The sequence below is a fragment of the Ranitomeya imitator genome, chromosome 6 (genome assembly GCF_032444005.1).
Source record: "Ranitomeya imitator isolate aRanImi1 chromosome 6, aRanImi1.pri, whole genome shotgun sequence".
Lineage (NCBI taxonomy): Eukaryota > Metazoa > Chordata > Amphibia > Anura > Dendrobatidae > Ranitomeya > Ranitomeya imitator.
Window position 1 is genome coordinate 178,770,112 of NC_091287.1, and position 14,703 is coordinate 178,784,814.

General features: G+C 41.2%; 1 protein-coding gene across 1 annotated transcript in view; it reads left to right on the forward strand.

Annotated features, from left to right (window-relative positions):
- GRB10 (growth factor receptor bound protein 10) overlaps window positions 1–14,703 on the forward strand; it is a 424,392-nt gene that overhangs the window by 355,092 nt on the left and 54,597 nt on the right. The window contains exons 7-9 of the mRNA XM_069730339.1: window positions 1,175–1,290; window positions 5,951–6,025; window positions 10,913–11,050. Of these exons, the coding sequence (XP_069586440.1) occupies window positions 1,175–1,290; window positions 5,951–6,025; window positions 10,913–11,050 (329 nt within the window). The remainder of the gene's footprint in view (window positions 1–1,174; window positions 1,291–5,950; window positions 6,026–10,912; window positions 11,051–14,703) is intronic.

The following is a 14,703-nucleotide window of genomic DNA, read 5'->3' on the forward strand; positions in this document are numbered from 1 at the left end:
TTTAAAATATTTCATATTATCTAATAGTTTTTATTTTCATTTTCATATTACGTTACTTTCCGGGCTTTGTGCACCACCTCCTTTGTGCGCTCACAAACTATCATCTAGCCACTGACTCTCAGCGTCTCCAGCGAATGCCTAGATATAATATATGAAGCTGGGTCATACACAGATTCAGTGTGCATGCCCAGAAAAATGGTCATTTCGCGAGTGCGAAATCTGCTGGGAGGTTGCGGGGACATAGGGAGCAGTGAAGGGAAGGATTTATAATGCGATGGACATGGAGAATTTGAAAAGGCATTTGACTGACCGTGACTGGAAAGCTAGAGATCCCTGCTTTTTAGACTGAAGCAGAAGGTATGTGGGGCAATCACCAAAGTATAAAGTGTTTTTTGCGAAAAATACTTGGATGTTCTGCTTGAGGAAAACCTGTTAGTGATGCAATGTGCATCACTAAGAAGACATTGGCGCAATTTAATAGCAAAAAAAATGACAGGTTCCTTTTAACTGGACCAGATGGCAATCTTGTCATAACGACAGACTTTAGGTGGAAAAAGAGGCTCACAAGAGAATCATTAAATTATAATGTATACAGTATATAATATATTACACTGATTTAATGCTGCTATCTGAGCCTTTTTCTTTCTGCCCCCTCCCCTGAAGTCCATTATTTATTTCATTTTCAATAACAAGCTCCCTGAAATGTTTATAAGCCTCTAGTTTATGATGAGCAAGTTTTACTGAAATTAAAATACAGAATAAACACAAGCAAATATGTAAGCTAGGAAATTCTTTAGTGAGACAAACTTTAAATGACTTGTTTCATTATACACAACTTTTTGCAGAGTAGTAGAATGACAGGGACCACATAGCATGGGGTACACATGGTGCTTGTTTCATTCTTTGGGGGTCTACCGGAGAGGACTACCATTACATTCCAATAGAGCATTTTGGGGTCCCATTCGCTGGAAAACAGTTCCAACTTTTGGACCTCTTCTGGTCTGCAATGTATTTCCTATTCAACAGAAACGTAGGGGTACACTGATGGGGACCACCTACAGTTGAAATATTTTTCTATCTTCTAATAAAGACTGTGGGCACACTTTGAAATGTCTATTTGCCTGCCTCCAATGAGCATAAGCACAAAATAACCTTTTATATCCTTTTAAATTAGAGCGATGTCTTGAAGACCATGAATTGGTATTGCAAATTCAATCCATGATGACAAGTGAAAGCAAGTTTCTGTTCAGAAAGAATTATGCAAAATATGAATTTTTCAAAAATCCCATGGTAAGTTGACCATATTTAAGACTAAGTATTAAATTGTGATTGAAATATAATTCTTTAATTACATTTTGCTGACCTAAGAAAAAATGTTATTTCGAGGTCACCTGTCTTGTCTGGATTCCACATAAAAGTAAAGGCACAGCATGATGGGATGATAATTACCATTTAGAGTGTCATTGGTGGAAGGAGAAAATTATATTGTAATTGCACCTTACCCTGCCACTGTCCTGTCAATGGGGGCAGCACTGAGCAGTCATGGTTGTTCTCCAATTATGGCCAGCTCACTCAGCACATTTACCGGCTAAGGGCTCTCTCCCACTTGCAAAGAAATTGAACGAATGCCATCAGTTAATCCTATGCTTCTGTTCTCAATGGCGGCTTTTTATTCCTGGTCAGATCGCAATTGGACAGGAAAAAAATCGCAACATGCTGCGATTGCATGATATCACCTGAGGGCAGTGCGATTCCTGCCAACGCCAGCAATGGAGGGTATGGAGAAATTACTTTTAGTCTCCTCCGCAGCTGTGCTATAATATTCCCTCATGAGGTGATCGGAGCACTAACCGGCTCACAGCAGAGCGGGAGCAGGGTGTCATTAGCATATCGTATCTGATGCCCTCACATCGGGTGTGATACACTGTGACACTGGTCTAAGGGAGACATCCATGAACTGAACAGTGGGCATAAGTGAAGAACAGCTGTGACTGCTCCATGCTGCCCCGATAATTGGAAAGGAGGGCACAACGTGATTATCACATTTTCTCCTTCCACTAGTGACTGCTACGATGACCTACACATGCTTTGAATAGTAATGATCACATCTTCCATGCTTTGCTTTTACTTTCATGAGGAATCTGGACCTAAGTGTTTTTGTTGTCCACACAGGTGAAGGTCCTTATGTCTGTATTCTACAAGCTATATTAACGTTGGTTCTCTAGCTAGAGCAGATCGGGGTCTTACGGTCAGACATGCCTACCTTGTCTTCTCAACCCCATATCCGCTCTTCCATTGACTGGCACAGCTATTTTTTCTGTATCTTTTTTTTCTGTATCTAGAGTTCCTACGGATACCTCGGTTAGTGTCCCCAGAGTTTTTATGACCTCTAAGAAAAACCTATTTAACAAATATGTAATCGTGAAATATATTGAAAAGCTTTATTAAACCAAGGTCCCTTCAGTATGTAAATAATAAAAAGAAGCTAATTATTCTGGTTTAATGTGAAACATGGATGTTATACAAAAAAAAAATTCCAAAAATAATTTAACATTTGCCATTTAACGTAAAAATATTTATCAGCCAATAAACGGCCAGGTCAGTAGAAGCAGTTATGGCTGATAAAATACCTTAACTATGGGCCATATTATGTTTCTCCGCTTTTTAAGACCTGGTCATTAAGGATTTACAGGGAATCTGTCTCCACATCCTCAAATTGGGAAGCATAAACCTGGTGTCAGAGACCCTTATTCCAGCATTAATGGTATCCTTGCTGTTTATAAAGCTTAGTTTATCTGCTGTGGGTCTTGATGAGCTCTGTATAGCCCTAACTCTGCCATTGAGTGACGCTTTTCTGCCTGCACTGTGCATATGGAGAAACTTGCCACTCGATTATTGGAGGCCGTGATATGCACCTTAAAAATACTGAAAATTACAAAGCTTGGAGCTTCTCATTGAGAGTATTAGCAGAACTGTGGCAGATAACTGTGTTTAATCAGAACTACAGCAAGAAGCACAGTAAGTGACCCAGCTTTCAAATCTGTTTTTCTACCTACCTTATATGAGGCAGTTAAAACCTGGTGACCATTACCCTTAGGCTATGTGCATACAATTATTATTATTTTTTTTTTGTAGAGTTCTTGGAGGTGAAGCTTTGCGCAAACTTTCCAAAATGCAAAACTCCTTAACCTGCTTCTACCCAGAAAACTCTGCAAAATACTCAGTGGTCACACAGCTTTAAAGGGGTTCTCTGGATAATGATATTGATGACCTATCTTATGACACCTCATCCATCAGCTATGGGAATGTTCCATATATATTGATTACTTATACTGTACATAAAAGAGATAATGGCCACACTAGCTAAATAGATGTAGGTGCACAGTGCTAGAGCGTAGCATAAATCATAAATACTGCGGCACTCAAATGAGTTTAAATTTAATTGTAATAGATGCAGCAATAATTCTGTACTGTAATTGTTTCCGCACCTGTTAAAATTTAATTGAATATCAACTCATTTGAGTGCCTCGGATAGGTCAGTACCATCTCATACCCAAAGAACCCCTTTAAGTCAGGATTATTTTTAAGTGAAAGTGGACACAGGGAGATGTGGTCTTGTGATCTTAGAGTATTTCAACAAATGGGCATACACCATAAAGCAGCGTTCCCCAACTCCAGTCCTCAAGGCCCACCAACAGATCACGTTTTCAGGATTTCCTTTGTATTGCACAGGTGAAGCAGTTATCACTTGGGCAAAGCTAAGGAAATCATAACCTGTTGGTGGGCTTTGAGTACTGGAGTTGGGGACCCCTGCCATAAAGCAATCCTTTTTAGGTCCTACTGCTCAGTATATGGTTGACTTATGGGGCACCCTACTGTAGTTTACATTTAGTGTGTGATCTTCATAGTGCATCTTTTTATAATGAATCACTAATCAATGGCACAGATTTTTAAATCTATAAATCAGCTTTTATTACAAATCCATAAAATAAATTACTATTCTATCTTGTAGAAAATGGACACTACTAGGGTTCTGTCACAAATTTCAATTAACCATAGACTAAAGTGGCATCTTTTTTAACCTATTTGTCATTAAAAAGCTTTTTGCATATACCATTAGGCTACGTTCCCACAATGAGCTGTTGGGGTGTTTTTGACTCCGCTGGAACTGTAAGATGTTCCGTATGTGATGCAGCAAAATTATGCAAAGAGGATGGATTTATAGAAATCTAATGCCCTCTGTGCTTCTTTTTAACGCAGTGCAAACCGTCCTGTGGTGCGTATTTCAAATCTGCAGCACGTACATTTCTCTTGCAGGTATGCTGAGTTTTCGATGTAGTTTCCCCATAGACTTGCATTAGGTGCGAAAATTTCACAGGTAAACACATGCATTTACATTGCGTATCCACAGCGAAAATGCATGTAATTCGCACCAGAGTATGTCAAAGTTGTCAAGCTAAATACCAGGAAATAAAAAAAAAAGCCGCTTTATTTAAAGCTAGACACAACAAGAGACAAAGACCGCAGTGTCAAAAACACTGTAAAAACACATGTTGAAGAACCTGATTGTCAACATGTTTGACCTATCCAACCTACTAATATGGGCGTCTCATATCAGATGCCCTGTTGTGGATAAATCATCTATCACTTTATATAAATTGCCTCATCCAGGCTCTGGGGCGGATGGTGCCTGGAGATAACTCTGCCCCCAGAGCTAATTATTCATGAAGGAGTTACCAGTGAGATGTGTATTGGTTGCTCTCTGCTCTCATGATATCACTGCAGAGCTGTGTGTGATTATAACTAACACATACGCAGGTTCCTTCCAGCTCACAGGCAGACAGGGCTATAATATTGTTACCATGCGGCAGAGCTGAGAGAAGCAAAAATGTTTGCAAGAAGATAATTTCAGTTCTCCCGTTCTGTTAGTTAGGCCCCTTTTCACACATCAGGTTTTTGAAGTCAGGCACAATCCCGCAAATTTTGGGAAACAAAAAAAATGATCTGGCAAAAGTTGCTGCTGGATCTGTTTTGTTTTTTTTTCTCATAGACTTGTATTAGCCCTGGATTGCGCCTGATGTCCTCACGTTTCATCCGTTTTTTGCCAGATCCGTCCAAAATAAGTTTTCCAGCGGCCGGAGAAAATGTACAGAGGAACGTTTTTTCTGTCCGGCAAAAAAGCGCACGTCGGATCTGGCGAAAAACTTATGAAATGTGAGTTGAAATGACCGAATCCTATTTATACAAATCATGCGTCTATCTCCCGCTCTCCCTCCCCCGAAACAGGAAGTCCAAACTCTATCCCCAGCTTAAAAAAAAGGTCGTATCCAGCAGAAAAATGGATCCGTCGCATCAGTTTTTAACAATTTGCAACAGATCTGTTTTCTAAATAAATTAGCCGGATTGTGTTTGACGGCTAAAAACTGATGTGTGACACAGGCCTTACTTGTCTCACTGATGACTCTGCTTCCAGAGCTTATTATACATGAAGTGGGTGTTTTCCCCCGAGCACCATCATCTCCCATTTTCTGGAAAAGGTAATTTATATAAAGTGACAAAAGATGATTTCTCAACAATTGGGCATATGATAGGACATACAGATATTACTCTCCTCAACGGTCTATAACCTGTATGCCAATATTAATAGTTTAGATAGGTTAAATGTGGTGACTTTACCTTTTTAAAAAACACACCGATGCAATAAAGAAACACAAGTAACCTAATATAAATAGGAGGCAGAAATTCTGCAACATCAAAAACTCAACAAAACCTCATTATTTGAATGTAGCGGAGCCCTAAGGTTACATTTAGCATGTATTTGGGTAACTTTCCCAGCATGTGTGCTAAATGTAACCAATGTAATGTGAATGGTAAGTTTTCTTTGTTTTGTTTCACAGTTCTAACAGCTTAAATGATGTGCTGACTTTTATTTGTTGTTCCTTTTTGAAAGAATTTCTTTCCAGAACAGATGGTAGCATGGTGTCAGCAATCAAATGGTAGCATTCCCAAATCTGAATTGCTCCAGGTAAAGCTAATGCCTATTTACTGATTTTAAAATTTTGAAACTTTCACACTTTTATTTTTTATGCCCTTTAACTAGATAGATGTCTACTTTAAATCAGCCTAATTTTTTAACAAATGCTTTCTTTTTTTGTTTTTTGTTACAAGGGTTAAAAGTTGACCAGCGGTTTCTCATTTTTTCCCAACAAAATTTACAAAACATTTTTTTAGGGACCACATGACATTTCAAGTGACTTTTTAAAGAGTCTGTATGACAGAAAATACCCCAAAGCGACTCCATTCTAAACTGCACCCCTAAAAATGCTCAAAATCTCATTCAAGAAGTATATTAACCCTTGAGTTGCTTCTCAGGAACTAAAGCAATGTGGAAGGAAAAAATTAATATTTTTTTTTTTCTTCACAAAATTGTTACTTTAGGGTAACAGGAAAAAATAATCCCCAACAATTGTTGTGCAATTTCTCTTGAGCATGATACCCCCATATGTGGGAGAAAACTACTGTTTGGGCGCAGGGCTTGGAAGGGAAGAAACGCCCTTTCACTTTTTGAATGCAAATTTGCTGGAATGATTACCGGATGCCATGCCTCGTCTGCAGAGCCCCTGATGTTCCTAAACAGTGAAAAGCCCAAGTGACCCCATTTTTGAAACTAGGCCTCTGAAGGAACTTAACTTATCTAGATGTGTGGTGAGCACCTTAAACTCCCAGGTGCTTAACAGAACTTTACAATGTTGAGCCGTGAAAATAAAAAAAAAAATCTTAGTTTTCCCACAAAAATGTTTCTCACACCAATTATTTCATTTTCACAAGGGGAGAAAATGTTCCATATGGTGTCAGCTGTCCCTCAGTATTTAATCCCCAGACGCCACTTTATCACTGTGTGGCATCCCTGCCTTCTACCACCTGTGCCCTTACCAACACACTTTCTGGCATTGTCAGCATAATGAACGACACATGGACAAGTGCTTGTGGCCAGGGACGTTGCATTTCCCTGACGGCACACTGGGCGAACATTATGGAGACTGGTCTGATTGACACCATGGCACGGCGCATGTGCTCCCAACGCCGAGGACTGTTGGCTCTACTTCTATCAGGGAATCCTCCACTTCTAACAACAGTTCCTGCGTCCCCTCTTGCTCCTCCATATCCTATGTGCTATTTCGGAGCAAATCGTCCACAGCTGCAAGCTCTGCAGCACTCCTTCAGTGAAGCGGCAACAGGCTCTGCTGAAGCTAATTTGTCTAGGAGACAAAATGCACACTGCGGAATACTTATTGAAGAGAAAAGCAGACCAGACACATCTGTAGTTTTTGCTGCTGAACCATAAACCTGGCATGGCCGTGAGTGATGATGGGTGTAACCTGGTGGTGGCTGTGAAGTTTGGCAAGCTCACACATATCATACTTGGCACATGTGCTCAACTTGGTAGTTCAACGGTTTCGGAAAACATACGCAGAAGTGCCTGCGCTTCTGGTTAAGGTACTCTGCGTCAGCTCTCATTTCCGCAAGTTGGCTACAGCTGTCGCCACTACAGAAGTGCATGAGGTTGCCGGCTCTCACTGACTGGTGTGTGACGTCCCCACACGCTGGAACCCCATACTGAACATCCTGGGAAGGCTTTGTGAGCAGAAGAGGCCAGTGATTTAGTACTAAATCCAACACACCTGTTGGTCTTCTGTTCAGTTGTCTTCGAACATAAAAAATGAAGAGTGGGCATGTAATTCTGACGTTTGTTTAGTTCTCAAAGACTGAGGACTCAACAAAGATGGTGAGCTGTGATGACACCTTAGTCAGCGCAACTATCCAGCTTCTGTTCCTACTTCGTCGCTTCTCACAATTAAACATGAAGCTTTGTATGTGGACCAGGTGGGGATGGAGGAAGACATAACAGATTCTAGCCAACCCAGCCTAATCTCATCTGCTCAGCGTGGATTGTGTAACAATGAGGAGGTGGACACCGAGGAGGATAAATAGGAAGTGGTGGCTAGCGAATTGAGTCTAGTAGCCGCACAACCTACGTACAGTCTCTCGTACCTGGATGGGCTGATGATGGAGGAGATGGGAAGTCCTCATCATGATGGGGAAGTGTTGGCTGTCTGGAGCTTGACACATTTGGCCGACTTTATGTATTGCTGCCTTTTCTGTTACCCTCGTATTACATTGATCTTGTTGGAGAGAGTACTGGTTGTTCACTCTGCTAGACCCAAGCTACTAGCAGAACTTTGCATCTCTTCTTCCAGAGGTGGAGAGGTCTTTTAAAATGGTGCTATACAAAAAAGCCATTGTGGAAAATTTGTTGAGAAAATTTTCATCAGACAATGCTAGTGGCAGCATGCAAGCTCCCTTGCACAACCAAGGAGGAGAGGGCAAGGGTACACTGTAGAACGTGTGAGCTAATTTCATGACACCTGCCCAGGGCCGCCTGATCGGATATTTTTTGACAAGGAAGGAAAAAACTTTGTCAAGGTGATCAAGCAATACCTGGCTGGCCGACCGAACCAACATACTACATAATTCTTCTGCGATTTTTATCTATTGTGTGTCAAAGCTGGACACCTATGCCTTGGAGGTGTTGTGCTACCCTGCCGCTAGCGTCTTGTTCAAGCAGGTTTTTAATGCTGTGCGGGGGGCGGGCCCAGAAGAAACCAGCAGATGACAACAGCACATAGTATTTGTAATATTCAATATATTAAAGAGGCCCACCAGTTATCTTTTAGGAGTCCATGAAAGAAACTCCTCATTTGTCTGGCTTTGTACTTTCTGCAAAGCCTTTGACTGTATAAGTACATCAACTACACTGTTTAAATCTACAAAAAAAAAATGTTAATTAAAATATTTTATGACTTTTTCATACAGTTTAACACTGTTGCTTTACGGTGGTATGTAAAACTTACAAAAAGCTTTGAAAAATACTTCAGGATTACTCATCTATACAGTATTAAATGCTTTTTGCTTGTTTCTTCACATTTCTTACACATACACTATTCCGTGTCCTAGGGTACATTTTTGTGATGTAAAATTTTGCTGGGTTACATTTCTCAGTCATACAGTATTACTTTTTTTAGGGTACAGTTCGTTGGTATATAACCCTCAAAAAGTGTTAAAGTTTAGGCTGAGTGCACACATTACAGATTTAATGCGTTTTTGTTGCGTTTTTCTGACAACCACATACCAGCGAAGTGAATGAGAAAACTGAAGTGTCATGCACACCGAGTAATTTTGTCTTGTAGATTTGGTGCAGAAAATCTGCAGCATGTAAATTGTGTGCTTTTTGCCCTACATTTTTCAACATTCACATTACTCAAATCAATCATTTCCTGCCAAGAGATGGAGAAATGTTGCAGGCATTTTAATCAGTGTACACATACCCTTATCTGTATTGTAGTGCTCACTCAGACTATTCTGTGGTTTGGAGTAAATTTCCTTGGTATATAACCCTCAAAAGTGAATAGTCTTTGAATCTAGGAGTACCAATACATGAAAATTTGAACAGAATGTGTATGAGGCCCTCCTTTATGTCTAAAACAAGGTGTATCCGAGTCCCTTATTTTTTACAGTTCTTGCTTCTTTCATAAATGAAACTGAAATTTCTTATTTTTTTATTAAAAAAAAAAAAGATCCATTTTGGTTTACTTAGATTATATTTTTTCAAATCCCTTTTTAAATTCGCATACAAGTTGTACCCTTGTATACAAGTCTTTATACAGGAAAAAATAAACTTTTTTTTCCTGTAAAATGCAACTTCTTGTCTGTTTGTAATCTTTTATTGTCACTCCTTAAAGTAGAGTAAGTGTGACACCATTGTTCAGCCGCGATCTGGGAGCCAGAGATGCTTCCAGGGGTCTCTTCCATGCTGTTATCCTCCCATTCAGCACTTTTCCCTTTCCATTTTCACTACCCCCCCCCCCCCCCAAATCTCTTTGACTTTCCCATGGACTCCCATTATACTTTGAAACGAGCTTTGAGAGTATTAAAAATTGCTCTGTTTGAGCCTAGTAATCAGTGTTAGAAGTTTTCAGTTAATGATGTGCCTGTGCTTTGGTGCAGGACTGTAGGCGGAGTCATACCTTGGAACTCTAGACCAGTGGAACCAAGAAAACACCTGCCCACAGGCCGCCCCAAAGTACAAACCTGTTCCTCCTCATAGAACCAGACAGTCAGTGAGAGGGAGACGGCCACCCAGAGAGAGGAATTGAGACGGACGGCCAGAAAAAGGGAGGGAGAAGGCAGGCCAGAGCGAGGGGGAGGGAGATGGCGGGCCAGTGAGGGAGGGAGAAGGCAAGCCAGAGAGAGGGAGGGAGATGGCGGGCCAGAGAGAGGGAGGGAGATGGCGGGCCAGAGAGAAGGGGAGGGAGACGGCCGGCCAGAGAGAAGGAGAGGGAGACGGCCAGCCAGAGAGAAGGGGAGGGAGACGGCCAGACAGAGAGAGAGGGAGGAAGAAGGTGGGCCAGAGCGAGAGAGGGAGGGAGATGGTGGGCCAGAGAGAGGGAGGGAGACAGCCGGCCAGAGAGAGTGGGGGAGGGAGACTGCCGGCCAGAGAGAAGGAGACCGCTGGCCAGAGTGAGAAGGAGGGAGACTGTCGGCTAGAGAGGGAGGGAGACGGCCGTGGCCAGCCAGAGAGATGGAGGGAGACTGCTGTGGCCAGCCAGAGAGGGAGGGCAGGAGGGGCCAGCCGGCCAGAAACTGACTGTCTCCACATCCCCCTGTCTGTCTGTCATATTGCAAATAATCCATGTCACTTACTTTAGGTATTGAACTTTTTCACTTTGTAATTGGTATACATAGACTTGTACTTGAATATTTGACATAGTTAGTTTTATGCTCAGCTGTTGCGATCATTCATGCTAATCACAGTCCCCACCCCACTTCCTCACCATATTCTTCCTTTTTCCAGAATTTTTTGAATGCCAACAGCTGTCCAGAAATACAAGGCTCTTTGTATGTTAAAGAGATTGGAAAAAAGTCTTGGAAGAAATTTTTTGTGTGTTTGAGACGGTCAGGTCTTTATTGCTCCACAAAAGGAACATCAAAGGTAAAGATTTTTTTAAAAGTACAAGAAGTTTTTCACAGGAAAACTAAACTTCCCCTGAATATGGTGACTGGTTTAATCTGCATTACAGTAAGGCTAGGGTCACATTGCGTTAGCAGCAGCCCGTCAGCACATATGCTAACGGGCTGCTGCTAGCGCAAGTGCCTGCGCTACATCACGCTAGCGCAGGTGGAGCTTCTGCTAGCTCCATCTGCGCTAGCAGTGATGGACCCGGAAACGCTGCAGCCAGCGTCTCGGGTCCGTCACTCAAATGACGGCACATCGCTAGCGCACGCCCAATGTGGGCGTGCACTAGCGATGCGTTCGCCATTACTAGCAATGGTGGCGTTAACGGACTACGTTACACCGTGTTATGCAGCGGTGTAACGTAGTCCGTTAAACGGACACCCGAAACGCAATGTGACCCCAGCCTAATGGATATGGTTCCTATAACATACACTGCACTGGTTCGGTTTTCTATGGATGACTTGAATGGCTTTGTGCCCACGATCCAGAACTAGCAGTGCTTTGGACGGAGCGCTTTTCTGCTGTGTCCAAAACTCGTTCTATTGAATGTAGGTAAATTCGCATGTGTTCACTGAGCCATGCCGATTTGCCGCATTCAGTACTGTCTGTCTATTAAATTTCTGTTGAGGACACTAGCATCTCTGCAAGAGAAATTGAAAGCTGTGCCATGGGTGAGCTACAGGTGCGGGTGCACGCATAGTGGATGGGATTTCTAGAAATCCCATCCACTATGCCATAACATTTGGCTGCTACAGGTTTGACGCTGTATAAATGCGCAGTGTCAAAACTGCAGCAGTTCCTGATTGTGGGCACATAGCCGTAAAATAAGAATGGCTGCTAATTAAAAAGTAAATGTCAGAAAAGACTCAACTGAACATCACTATAGTATGTTTATCTTTTTAATGCATAATCCGGTTTTCGCTTTCTTTAATCCCTATTTTACAAATCCGACATGTCACTTTATATGATAATAACTTTGGAATACTTTGTAAGTAGGTTGATGATTTTTGTTCCAAAATAACAAATGTTCCCCAAATTTTGGATATTTTCATGCAGTTTAAGGCATTAAGTCATACCACACAATAGTTCATTAGTAGTTCATTCCCTGTATATCTATTTTACATGAGTATCATTTATTATAAGTTGTTTGTTTTTTTTTGCAGATCAATTCAGTAATGAATAGTGATGAATGAATATACTCCTTACTTGAGATTTCCTGAGCACACTCAGGTGTCCTCAGTATTTTTTAGTGCTCGGAGATTGTTTTTTTCGCCGCAGCTTAATGATTTACAGCTACTAGCCAGCTTGATTACATGTGGGGATTCCCTAGCAACCAGGCAACCCCCACATGTACTTATGCTTTCTAAAAGCTGTAAATCATTCAGCTGAGGCGATGAAAACTAAGTCTCCGAGCACTAAAAAATACTGAGGACACCTGAGTGTGCTCAGGAAATCTCGAGTAACGAGTATATTCACTCATCACTAGTAATAAATTGACTTTAACATCTTCACAAACTTTGATGTATATTTGTGAAAGGTTGCGTCCCTGCCTTTAATTTGGGCTTGCCAAGCCCACTTTGCTCTGTGCACATGACTGAGTAAATCAGACATAATCCGTTAACAGCCATGGGTGGACCAGTGCTTTGCCCCTGGCTTTTAACCAGTTAAATCCCACTGTCAATCACTGCCAGTGGGACTTAACATGCGCAAGCCAGAAGAGTAGTAATTCATCCTGACCATAAACGCCCCTGTCGTGTTGTTTTTTTTTTCTTTTTTGCGGGGGGGGGGGGGGACGGGGGGACTGAGGAGTTGCCATGACAGCCGGGGCGTCTGCTCATGAACCTCATGCCTGTCATTATAATCCTCATGTGAACAGGTCAGAATTCATATATTGTGATTTATGCTAGACATCGGACGATCGCAGCATCAAGTCTCCTAAGGGGACTATTGAATAACGTAAAAAAAAGTTTAAATGGCCCCCTTTTGCCCCATTGAAAATAAAAAAACACTTTTGGTATCGTTGCATTCAAAAATGTTCTATCAAAAAATAAAATGTCTCTAATCTGTAAAATGCACGAGAAAAAAAACAAAACTCCAGAATTACTTTTTTTTTGTCCAGTGCAACATTGTAATAAAAATTAAAATGTCATGGGTTTCTGAAAATGGAGAAATAAATGGTGAAAAAAGAAAAGTTCAGAAATATGTAAGAAAAATAAAAATAAATTTGCTTATTTAAAAAAAATAAAGCCCTATACATGTTTGATATCTGCCCTCTTTCACCAAAGGACGTCCGGACAGCAACGATAGAGGCAACCTCTTCCCTCAATTCACGGTGCTTCCGAGCCTGGGAAAAATGCGGCTGTAAGTGAGGCTGGGAGGGAAGGGGCAATGCCAAGGAAAAATCACCAGGCCATGGTAGCTTCGAGGACCTCACCAAGTGTCTTTAATTGTTAATAAAATTGGCTCCTGTGGCCATTCTTATCCACAGACTAATGGTTGTGGCTTCTCCTTTATTCGGGAGAAGGTGGGGGGGAGAGACTGCCAGGAAAAGGGGGAGATGTGTTGGGGGGAGGGGGAGCCATGGGAAGTCGACCTTTCCAGTGTCATGCAAAAAACAAGCCCTCAAGCTATGTGGATAGAAAAATAGTTAAGGCCCTTGGAATAAGGAAAAAAATACAAGGGCACAGAAAATCTGGTTAAGAGGCCTGTATGTCAAAGCCCCCAAAATACCTTTTTAAAAACTGCACATCTCAAGATATTAATGTTCCCATTCAAGAAGTTTAACCCTTCAGGTGCTTCACAGGAATTAATGCAATTTCTAATAAAAAAACAAAAATGAATATGTATGTTCTTCCAACTAAAACTTTGTTTTTGGTCTCAAGTTTTTAACTTTCACAAGCTGTAATGAGAGAAACTGCATTGAAACGTGTGTCCGGTAGAAATTGCTTAACATATGAATACTCTGTATGCGGTCAGACTTTACTGTTTGGGTACACAGGGGAAGAACTTTTTTTTTAATTTATTTATTTTATTTTTTTTATTTAGCACAATTTTGACTGCAATTGACTCCAGACACCTTGTCACATTAGCAGAGCCTGCCACAAGTCACATGAAGTGATTTTTTTTCAGACTCAGGGGTGCTTAACAAAAGTTCATAACATGAAAATTAAAATTAACTTTTTTTTCCACAAATGTTTTTAGCCCCACATTTTTCCTTTTCACGTGGAGAACAGTAGAAAATAAATTACTCCATTTGTAAATCAATTTCTCTTGAGAGAAATTAGCACATGGCAGGGCTCAGAAGGGAAAGGTGCGCTATGTAACTTTTGGAGCACAATTTTGGTTTGAACGGATTGTGGATAGAGTTGAGCGAATATGTTCAGAATCCGTCGCCGAATCTGAATTGGCCATAGACATACTTTAATCGTGCCGAATTTGTTTGGTTACAAACAAATTTGTTCATTTCTATTCCCATTGACTCCAATAACGTTCGGCGAATATTGCAAAAAGTATCATAATCGGAACCAAATTTTTCAAAATTCGCTCAGCTCTAGTTGTGGACACAATGTCACATTTCTCAAGCCCCCAATGTTCTAAAATCACAGAAACCCCCCACAGGTGACCACTTT